Source organism: Notamacropus eugenii, chromosome 7 (genome assembly GCF_028372415.1).
Source record: "Notamacropus eugenii isolate mMacEug1 chromosome 7, mMacEug1.pri_v2, whole genome shotgun sequence".
In the NCBI taxonomy this organism is placed as follows: domain Eukaryota; kingdom Metazoa; phylum Chordata; class Mammalia; order Diprotodontia; family Macropodidae; genus Notamacropus; species Notamacropus eugenii.
Window position 1 is genome coordinate 14398204 of NC_092878.1, and position 11747 is coordinate 14409950.

At 38.7% G+C, this 11747-nt stretch overlaps 1 protein-coding gene across 1 annotated transcript; it reads right to left on the reverse strand.

Moving 5' to 3' along the window:
- Window positions 1–1292: 1292 nt before the first annotated feature.
- On the reverse strand, window positions 1293–2234 carry LOC140513518 (olfactory receptor 11G2-like). Its single transcript, XM_072623264.1, has one exon. It carries the CDS (start codon window positions 2232–2234, stop codon window positions 1293–1295), a length of 942 nt encoding a protein of 313 aa, XP_072479365.1.
- Between the last annotated feature and the right edge of the window lie 9513 nt (window positions 2235–11747).

Below are 11747 nucleotides of genomic sequence, written 5' to 3' on the forward strand. Positions count from 1 at the left end.
CCCCTTCCATCACAGACAACTTCAATCCTGCGTCCTAACTCATCCAAGGGAATGTGGCAGGATAGTACTCTTACTACTCCTGTCCTGCTGAAAAATCTTCACCTTGACTTGGGGCTGTTTTCTATGCTCCATATTCCTCCTCCTGCAGGTGCTGACCACTCTGGCCTCCAGCTTGGATTCACACACAGACAACTTTCCACTCCTGCTCCATGTTCCACCTCATGAGGAAAGAGATTGCTACATCCAAGCTCTCCTTTCCCTCTACCTGAGCCCAGGCACAGCAGACTCCGTGAGTTCCCACCCTCAACTTGCATCTTGTGCTTGTATCACCTCAAGTGTGGGGCAGCACATGGGGAGGGGCCACTCCAGCCTGAACTCAGGCAACAGCAAAATAATATAATAACTGGGAAATAACACATAAATATCCCAGCACCATACTCTACTTTAGTACTTTATTACAGTCCAATGTTCCAGTGTTGTTACAAGGGTTGGTATTAGAGGTCTCCTCTCTCCATCAGACATCTCCTTTCCAAGCTTTGAAGAGTGATTCACATTCATAGTAAGAGGGTGGTACTAGGGGCACCAGGGGAGGGAGGTTCCTTAATAACAGGTTAACATACTTCCACAAGCAAACCCCAAGGCAGTATCCCATCTTAGAATGTGTATGTACCCTTTCCACTAAAAGGCTCAGAGACAGAAGGCACCAAACCTACTTGATTCAGCCTAGCTGTGAATTACCGGGGTTCAAAGGAGATCGATGCCTCAGACGCGTACAATTTAGCATGAACCTGGGAAAATGAATTCCAAAAAGAAAACAACAAAAATCCCACCTTGCTTGCACTTACACAAGTCAAGAAAACCAATTAGGAATCAATTATAATAGTCTAGGGAAGAGGTTTTGAAGGTGATAGAGTGAAGATTGCAATGATACAGATGTAGACATGGGCAGATGTGAAAACATATTCTAAAAATATCACCTTAGGGAAGAAATAGAGGTTGAGGGAAAGAAAAGAGTAAAAGGGGTACAAGATTTCGAGTCAAAGTACTGTGAAAATGGATGTAGTATTGATGCAATTAACAATTTGCCAGAAGAAGTTTTTAGAAGGGGAGAGGTAAGTTCAGCTTTGATCAGTTGAACATGAGGTGTTATTGAGATATCCAGGTGGAAATGTAATTGGAAAAGTAGATGTGGAGCCAGGAGATATGCTGGCTATTGACATTTCACTCAGGAAGAGATGCAAAATTAATATGGATCTCTAAAGCTTTTTTAATTTTTGCTAAGACTTTAATCCTTACATACCCAGAAATTTTCTCAGGGCAGCCTTCATCTCATTGTTCCTAAGGCTGTATATGAAAGGGTTTAAAAAGGGGGTCACCACAGAATAAAAGAGGGTCACAGTCTTCTGTGTTACTGCATCATGGCCCAATGTTGGCTTCACGTACATCACCATCACAGAGCCATAGAACAGTGACACCACAGTCAAATGGGACCCACAGGTGGATAAGACTTTACGCCAACGTGCTCCTGAAGGAACTCTCAACACAGCTCTCAGGACCAGGGCATACATTCCCATGATGTAGAGGAAGAGTATAACCAAGGGCAATGAAGCCAAGAGAGTCCAGCTGAACTCTAACAAAGGGGCCCTGGTGCAGGTGAGAGCTAGCAGTGGGCCTGGGTCACATAGGAAGTGGTAAATGACTCTGGAACCACAGAAGGACAATTGGGAAATGAGGATGATGGGAATCAAGTACCAGAGGAAGCCAACCACCCAGCAGCTGACCACCAGATAGGTGCAGAGATGTCCTGTCATGATGGTAGGGTAATGCAGAGGTCGGCAGATGGCCAGATACCTATCAAATGCCATAATGGCCAGAAAAAAGCATTCTGTAGTACCAAAAGAGAAGAAGAAGTAGAACTGGAGGAAGCATCCAGAGAAGGAAATCGTCTTGGTCTTAGAGAGAATGTTGACCAACATATTGGGGACAGTAGAAGTGACATACCAGATTTCTAGGAAAGAGAAATTAGCCAAGAGGATGTACGTGGGATTATGAAGACGTTTGTCCCAGTGCACAGCACAGATGATAGAACCATTTCCTATAAGGGTGAGGATGTAGATGATGAAGAACAGTATGAAAAGGAGGATTTGAATGTCTCTGCTACAGGGGAATCCAAGGAGGATGAAAGCAGCTGTATCACTGGAACGGTTGTAGGTGTTGAAGATGAAGATATTCATCTTCCTGGATGTGATTAAAAAAATTAGAGGTGATTTAATGAAAAAATGATCATCAATGGGAAAAGTTCTTTGAAGATCTCAATAACCAATTTACATACAACAAACACTTCTTAGTCAACTACTGAGTTCAGAATATTGTAGTATGTAAGTTCAGTTATATATATGTATATAATTGTGCATGTATATATAATATGTGCGTATATACAATATATGTGTGTATATACATCTATACACATACATACACACATATATATGTGTACATACATATATGTATATATGCATATTTGTATATATGTCAATAAGTGTGTGAATATACATGTATATATGTATACACATTTGTGTATTTATACATATATATACATACATACATATATATCAATATAGCTTCAATAACTCAAGGTTCCTGTTCTTAGGGTATTCATTTACTCAACTTGTGATTTTCATTGGTATAGGAAAGTTTTGCTACCAGTGCAGATTGATGTTTTCTATGCAAATGTATTAGAGTGTTTCCTGGGTCATAGAGAGGTTACATGGTTTCCCCAAAGTCAAATATTCAATATGTGCTGGAAGTGGAAGTTGAACAGATTTCTCCCTGACTCCCAGGTAGGAGGAAGTGAACTCTGAGACCATGTAATCCCAGCATTTATTATGAAATAGCACTAAACTTGAAGTTAAAGGGCTGAATTTTCAACCCCAACTGGGGTTTACTGGCTGTGTATCCTTAGGCCAATCACACAACATTCAGGGACTCAGTTTTCTCATCTGCAAAATGACAATACCTTATCAAGGGATCTCTGTGGTCTCTCTAATATCTGTTATTCTGGGATTCAACCTCTTATCAGGCCCCCAGATCTATTCTCAGTGTGAATTAGTGTCATTCAAATTTGTTCCTTCTAATTTATGAAAACATTTTCCATAATGGTGCTTATAAATAATTGTATAAGATTACATTTGGGATGTCCTCTTGTTTAATCTCTTTGTGTATTTGAAATTTGGCTTATCTCTCAACTGATACATTATAAGGTTTGTGGACACATCTTTTTCTTTCTCATCTCTGTCTCAGCAATTTCTACAAATGATTCACTGAGGCTATGGGCAGGGGTGTACAAAATTTTGGATTTCTTAAAGTAAGTCTGTAGTGATCTACCATCTTTCTTCTCAGGAACCTTCTGTGATCTATGAGTTCCCCAGGGCCCTATCCTTCCTCAGGTCTCCTTCGAGGTTAGACTTTAGTCTAATGTAATAATAAATCTGGTAAAGGATTAGGTGGCATATCATTAAGATGTTCCCCTTTCTGCTTTCATTTTTTAACATGGAAATTGCAAATACCAAAAGTTTTGAAGAAACAAGGTCATTTACTTCTAATAGTGGGATTTCAGGTCCTCTGAAAGGTGGTGGGGAGATGCTTTTACTTCCTGATGCCCTGATTCTACAGTTCTATGACATCAACCTACTTTACCCACTCAGAACTCTGGTCCTGGATAGTTATGTGTGTATTGATTTCCATTCAGTAGCTGTCAGTTCTTCAGAGAAAGCCCAGTGCTCCCAGTCTACAATTTTGGAGAGTCCCTATGGAAGGGAGTGGGGAACCTGCAGCCTCGAGGCCACATGTGGTTCTCTAGATCCTTAAGTGTGACCCTGTGACTGAATCCAAACTTCAGAGAACAAATTCCTTTAGTAAAAATCCAGAGATTTCCCACTTCCACTTTAGGGTCTACTCCAAAGTGTATTTGATCTGTAGTGAGAGGAGCTTGGGTAGATCCTCAGAAAACCTGCTTAGCTTGGCTCAGTCATTTTATCTTTTGGAGCTCAAGTTCCTTACCTTCATAAAATGAGGGGGTTGGATTAGATGAACTCTGAGCTCCTTTATGCTCTGAGTCCTGGGACCTTATGATCACACTTCTGCTCTTCCATTAAATGAAAACTCGATGGAAATATACGATAGAAATGTCATCAAAGATAATAATCCCTGTGAGAAAAAGGATATCTAAAACTTTCTTTTTTCTTTCTCTCTCTCCCTCTCTCCATCTACATTTGGTCCTATTTTGAACCTTTATTTACAGTGAAGTCTATATTTATATAAGTCCATATCTATATCACTTTTATTTCTTTTCTTTATCTTGGTATCTAGTCATGTCTTTAACATCCGCCTCTCTCATCTCTCATGTTTTCTCTCATCTCTCTTTCGTCTCTCTCTCATCTCTCTAAATCTCTTATGTGGTGTCTCATTTCTTTCTTCCCCCTTTCCCCCTCTTTCTCCCACTCTTTCTCATCTTTCATTCTCATCTCTTTCTTTCTGTCTTTCTCTAATTTCTCTCTCTCTCCCCTCTCTTCTCTCTGTCTCTGTCTCTCCCTCTTTCCTTCTCTCCCTGTCTCATTTAATTAGCATTGGGAACTTCTAATTTAGAAGCTCTTACTACTGATCTGATCTACAACTCTTCTTTAATTTATGGTTTGAGAGAATTGTGTGGGAAGCACAGAAATTATGTGAATAGTCCATGACTATACATCCTGTATGTTTGATAAGTAATACAAAATATATACATATATATATATATGGGTTTTGTATTTTTCAAAGTTATGAAACATCCATTTTGCTTCATTTTAAGACTTTAAATAATCTGAAAAATTCCTTTTCTGTATTATTCTGATTGTCTGAAGATGTGACTCAGATACTTCTCAGAAAACATGAGAAGGAAAGAAAAGTCCATTTACTGCCGCGCCTGTGAGATTATCACTGTGCAATCACATTCAATCAGAGTGCATGGATTACAAAAACAGTTCAAGTCTAAGACAGCTTCAAGGTCAAATGCAGAGCTAGGTTTTTTGTCATAAAGCCAGGCTATGAACCCTGGCTTCTCTAGGTCCTGCTTGTTTAACCTTGAGTAAAGCCCTGAATTTCTTTGATCTCAGTAAAATCTGAGGATATCAACGGTCTTTATAGCTCTAAATTACAGCTCTGATTGAGTTCAGAATTATTTACCCAAATGTAATAATGAAAATGGGCAGCATTTACTTAGTGTTTGAAAATTTGCCAAGGACTTTACAGAAGTTATCTCCGTTTTTTCCTCCCAAGGAGGTCCTATTATCCTCCTCATTTTACACATAAAGAAGCTGAAATTGAGAGAGGATAAATGATTTGTCCAGGGTCACATGGCTAGTGAGCATATCCTCTTCCTGACTCCAAGTCTGACGCTTTAGTGAAGCCTCTGCTCTTCAGAGAAGCACTGTCCCATTGGGCTCACCCATATTTAATTTTAGTGATGTGAAAGCAGAATTTCCTTCAATATTTATTTTACATAGGACATTATGCCAGAGTTGATGGGAACTCAGGTAGAATTATTCTGAAGCTGTGTGCATACATACAAATTACTCAGACTGAACCAATTTAATAGTGAAATGAAAACTGTTGTAATTGAATCTGATATTATATCATGGGAGAATATACAGTTGGACTTGGAGTCAGGGAAAGTTGACTTCAATACTAATACTCTGGGCAAGTCACTTAACCTTTATGTACCTCAGTTTCCTCATTTGTATGCAAATATCTGCGATTTCAGCAACACATGAAGGTAAATCTCAGGTCATCTATTATTTATTAAAGAGTTCTAGGGAGTTCAGGTAAATAGAACCTAAGTGATTGGCCTAGGGCTCTTCAGCAAGATTTGAATGCAGTTCTTCCTGACTCTAAGTCCAGCTCCCAGTCCACTATGACACACTGCTTCTCTGTTTTTCCTTTTTAAAATTGAGATAAGCACAAGTCATAGTATTTACATCATAAGGTCATTGGAAAACCCATACAGAAAGTGCTTCCAAAGGGGTTTTGCAAGCCTTAATATAATATAGAAACATCAACTATTAATATTAGTGTGAGAACCATTTTAATACCTACCCTACTTGACTGAAATGTCGCCTTACTGGTTTCCCACTCTGTAGACAAAACCTGAGTAACCCTTTCTCCTGGGTCATTGGCCTTACCCACAGCTTGGGAGATGTCCATAAGGAGGGGAACTAATTGGCTGAACCTCAGAGGTTTGTGGAAGGACTATTTCATTGCAACTTGTCAGGTGAAGACACTGCTGATTCCTTGGCTATGTTTATAGCAAATGTTGGATAGACTGGCTCTGCCATTACTAGGACATTTATGAGACTGATAGGGGTGTGGATATTCCCTCCCCAACACAGACACAAACACACACACACACACACACACACATGCAAACATGCACTCTGAGTTTGACTGACACAGGCAGTCTAATTCAGATAAGCACAGAAGTATCGCAGTCCTTGATTCCTCTGGTGTGGGCAGCTCTGCAGAGGATTTGAGGATATGGTTAAAATTCATTTCCCATTTCAAGCCTCCTGTGCCCCAATTCTTACACGTAATGATTGTATTCTCCATTGTGATATATGAAAATGCTCCTTGGAGGGAAAAAGTACCACACAGTCAACTACCCGGTAACCAGACCGTGAGGGAGCCTCAGACTGCGTCTGGAAACCTCTGTATTTAAACAACTGTATTTGCTGTAAGGGCTACATCACCTTCTTTGCTGGAGAACTACAGAGAAACCTGGAGTCACGAACTCCCCTTTCTTCTCTTCACCTGAGGGCTTCAGATTTTATTACTGGAGTCTTCAAGCAAAGGCAGCATGAGCTCTTGTGGTGATGGTTGGAGAGGATTCATGCTTCAAGGAGGAGGGTTGCACTGGATGAACTCAGAAGTCCCTCATAACTCTGAGGTTCTCTTAGTCTCTGATTGTTTTTTTCTTGCTGAAAACTTGTGTCCAATCTAACAACCAGGATAGATAAAGGAACTTTCCATGGGGTTTTTGTGATGTTATCTCAGTATTTGCTGAAAGACAGAATGGTATAGGTGTACCCCACTTTGCAGTAAGTGTCTGAAATCTGCTCTTTAAGGCATCAATTAATTATCTACAGAGGGAGAATAGTATCTAGGGATAACTTCGTTCCAAATTTCTACTCCTCTTGAGAAATTGCTGCCTCTGATTCATCATGTCGAAATCTCAACAAAACAAAACAAAGCCTTTGTTTTCTTCTTTCTTTCTAATCTATGACATTTGAGAAATGATCCCAGTGCCTTCTTTTTGATTTTTCAAGATGGTATGAGAATCAATCTATCACTTCACAAATATTATCTCATTTGATCTTCAAAACCATTCTGGACAATAGGTGCTATGATAGTAGCATTTTGTAATTGAGGAAACTGAGATTGTTTAAATGACTTGCCAGTGGCTACATAGTTAGTCTGTGTCTGGGTTAGAGTTGAGTGCAGATGTTCCTGACTCCAAGTCCATTACTTTATCCACTGTACCACTTGGCTACACTTATATTTGGATGAATATGTGATCTCCTTCACTTGTGTAGGTCACTCTATCCTTGCTCATCTTGGGTGAACTATAGGAAGTTTGAGGATGGAAAAAATGTGTGAAAGAGCCACTATGGAGAGAGGGACAAGGAGTTGAAAAAGCTACTTCTCTGCAAGGGTACCCCTTATTTGATGTGAAAAGGTCCCCATTGGGCCACCTCCCCTTTTACTATCAAGACCCCATTGCTCCCCAGTTCCCAAGAATTAATTCTTCCTCCTTTCAATAATTACTTTGCGTTTATTTATATAATGTCCCTACACAAAATGATCTAAGCTCTTTGTGTAGAGAGACCGTTTTGACTTTGGGAAGTCTTAGAGAATAATTGTCCAAAGAGGCTTTCACCTTCCCCACTGGAGACCCAAAGCTATTTGTTAATGTACGCAGGTTTGTTGATTCGAAAGAAATTACTGTGAGCATCCTTCAGGCTTTGTGTGGAGATGGCATGACAGAGTAGTAAGATGGATCTGAGTTTGAATCCTACCTCAGATACTTATTAACTATGTGACCATAGTTACATGTCACAAGCATTCTCTGTTCCATTTCTGTATCTATGTAATGGAGATAATGTCACTTATCTGATGGCATTATTGTGAGGATCAGATGATATAATGTACACAAATGCTTTGCAAACATTAAGCAATAGTGTAAATATTAGCCATCATTACTATCAAATGAGAGTGTATTTATATTTCAAACCTTATAGTGAATTATAACCACGAGCTCTCCTCCTCCTCCTCCTTCCTTCCTCTTCTACTTCCTTCTTCTTCCCAATCATTATTACATGCAAAACTGCAAGTATACTGTGGTAGGGAGACTTCACATCCACTAAAAGATTTAGAATTTTTCCTTAAATTTTACAGGGGACTCCTATGACCTTATTCCTAGATTTTCTACCCTAATGATGCTTCTCTTTCCAGTTATGATGGAATATACTTCACTTACTCATCATGCTTTCTCTTAATCCTCCAACAATATGATTCTGTTTGCACAAAGTCATGCATCATAATTACACCTTTAAGCCTTAATTATAAAGCAAAAGAAGAAATGCTAATATCATAAGTACTCATATATCAAAGGAAATACACAGTTAGTAAACATATCACAATCTACCTATATATATGTATATACACATATATGTAAATACACACACACACACATACACACACCTGGGTTCTACTGTCTTCAGTAATGCAGTCATCTCTTGGTGAGAGTGGACACACAGAGAAATTTTTCTTAAAGACATACAAGTGAGGGGAAATCATGTGCTCAGAGTAGTTTGCATGTCCAAAAATTTGAATATCAGTGATCTCCTTCTATTTCAGGACCTGTCCCTAGAAAGTATTTTTATCACAAAGAAAACTAATTTATGTGCTGAGTGATTTTTCTGGTTCTTTTATTCTGATTTTTTTTATCAGTTCAGCTTGAGTTGGTCTTGACTGCAATTTGACACATCACAGCGAGTCTTATTATTTTGCAAGGAAAATCAGTTAAGGAGCTCAAACCAGCAGGAGGCATTGGGGACAACTGTACAGGGAATAGCAGCTTCTGGAGCTCTCAGCCTACAGATGGTCAGGCAGTCCTATAACTGGTCAGAAGGATTACAGGGTCCGTTTGGTGACAGTCAATGCAGAGCTCCATTGCAGTGCCCAAATGTGGTGGCTGGGTCACAGTCTTGGGTCGTAGTTCTAGGGTGAGGAAGAGCACTAGCGTTCCAGAGCATGTGGCTGTAGAAGAGCTGGGAGCCTGGTCACAGTTCAAAGGTAAAAACGAGTGCATGCTTGTGGCCACACACAGGCCAGAGCAAGGCCAAGAGAGGAAAACACCTCTCCTCAGGTCATACCAGTTTGAGAGAACAGAAAACTTACAGAATCCCCAACATTTGTTCTAAAAGTAGCTGCAAAGTAATCTGAGGCTTTGGACAGTGTTCCCTCTAGTCAGGGAATAAAGTCTAGCTTCAAAAGTCATGAAATAGGCTGGAAAAATGAACAAACCACAAAAAATATGACCATGCACAATTACTATGGTGATATGGAAGAGCAGAACACAAACGCAGAAGACAACAGTGTCTAATCTTCTACATCCAACAACTCAAAGAAAAATGTGAATTGATCTCAGGTACAAAAAGAATGCCCAGAAGGTCCCAAAAAGGGTTTAAAAAATCAGATAAATGAGGCAGAGGAAAGATTGGAAAAAGAAATGAGAGTGATGCAAGAAAGCATAGAAAAAGAGTTATCTTTTTGGTAAAAGAGGCACAAAAATATTGATTGAAACAACACCTTAAAAACCAGAATTGGCCAAATGGTAAAAGAGAAGAACTCCTTAAAGAGCAGAATTGGCCATATGGAAAAAAAAAGTACAAAAATTTACTGAAGAATTGAATTCCTTAAAATATGGGATTGGAAAAGGAGGCACAAAAATCACTGAAGAAAATAATTCCTTTGGGAAATGGATGCTAATGACTCCATGAGACATCAAGAAATAATAAAACAACATGAAAAGATTGAAAGAAATAGAAGAAAATATGAAATGCCTCACTGGATGACAATTGGCCTGAGAAATAGACCCAGGAGAGATAATTTAAGAATTATTGGACTATCAGAAAGTCATGATTATAAAAAGAGGCTGGGCATCATCTTTCAAGATATTATATATTCCCTGATGTTCTTGAGGAAAAGGTGACAGAAACTGAAAGAATCTATTGACCACTTCCTGAAAGAGATTCCCACATGAAACATACCAGGAATATTATAGTCAAATTGCAGAGCTCCAGGGACAAGTAGAAGCTGCTGGAAGCAGCCAAGAAGAGACAAATCAAATAAAATGGAGCCACAGTCAGTATTACACAAGATTTAATGGTTTCCAAATTAAAGGTATGGAGAACTTGGAATATGATATTCTAGAGAGGAAAGGGCCTTGCAAAAGTGAGTATAATCTTTCAGGGGAAAAATGGATATGCAATGAAATAGAAGTCTTTCAAGCATTCCTGATGAAAATATCAGAGCTGAATAGAAAATCTGACTTTCAAATACAAGACTCAAGAGAAACATAAAAAGCATAAACAAGAAAGAGAAATCATAAAGGGTTCAATAAGATTTAAATGTTTATATTTCTTCATTGGAGGATAAATGTAGCTCCTAAGAACTTTCTCATTATTAGGGCATTTAGAAGGAGCATATGGATGTGTCTTGGATATGATGGGATGTTACAAAAAGATAAAATTAAAGAATGAGAAAGAGGAATGCATCGAGAGAAGGGGAAAGGAGAGATAGAATGGAAGTAAGTTGTCTTTTATAACAAAGGTGTGAGAGAGCTTTTATAGTAGATGAGGAGATAAAGGATGTGGTGCGGGTGCTTGAACCTTAGTCTTATCAGAATTGGTTCAAAGAGGGAATACATACATAGTTAGGTATAGAAATCTTTCTTACCCTACAAGAAAATATGTTTATAGGATAAAAAAAGAGGCTGATAGAAAGAAGTGTTGTTTAGGGGAGGTGGTAGTCAGAAGCAAAATCCTTTTCCATATGGATAGGATGAAAGGAAAGAGTTAAGAACATCAGGGAAAAATAGGGAGAAGGAAAAGATAAAGTTAGTAATCATAAACATTTTTTATACCAATTTTCTCTGTTAAAAGCCCTCATTTCTCAAATACATAGAGAACTGAGTGAAATTTACAAAAAAAGATCCATTCCCCTATTGATAAATGGTCAAAGGATATGAACAAGTAGTTTTCAGATGAAGTTATCAAAGATTTCTATAGACATATTCAAAATGCTTAAATCACTCCTGGTTAGAGAAATTCACATTTAAAGATCTCTGCAATACCACTCCAAACCTATAATTTTGGCTAATATGATATAAAAGGAAAATGACAAATATTGGAGAGGATGTGGGGAAATGGAGATAATAGTGCACTGTTGGTGGAATTGTGATTTGATTCAGCCATTCTGGAGAACAGTTTGAAGTGATGCCCAAAGGCTATAAAACCAAGGATACCCTTTGACTCAGCAACACCATTACTCAGTCTGTGTCCCAAAGAGATTAAAATCTAAAGACAAATGGACCTATATGCATATATATAGATATCTATCTATCCATCCATCCATCCATCCATCCATCCATCCATCCA

Bases quoted from the DNA above. Each gene is read 5' to 3' on its own strand.
- LOC140513518 (XM_072623264.1), bottom strand. From the start codon at position 2,234: ATGAATATCTTCATCTTCAACACCTACAACCGTTCCAGTGATACAGCT.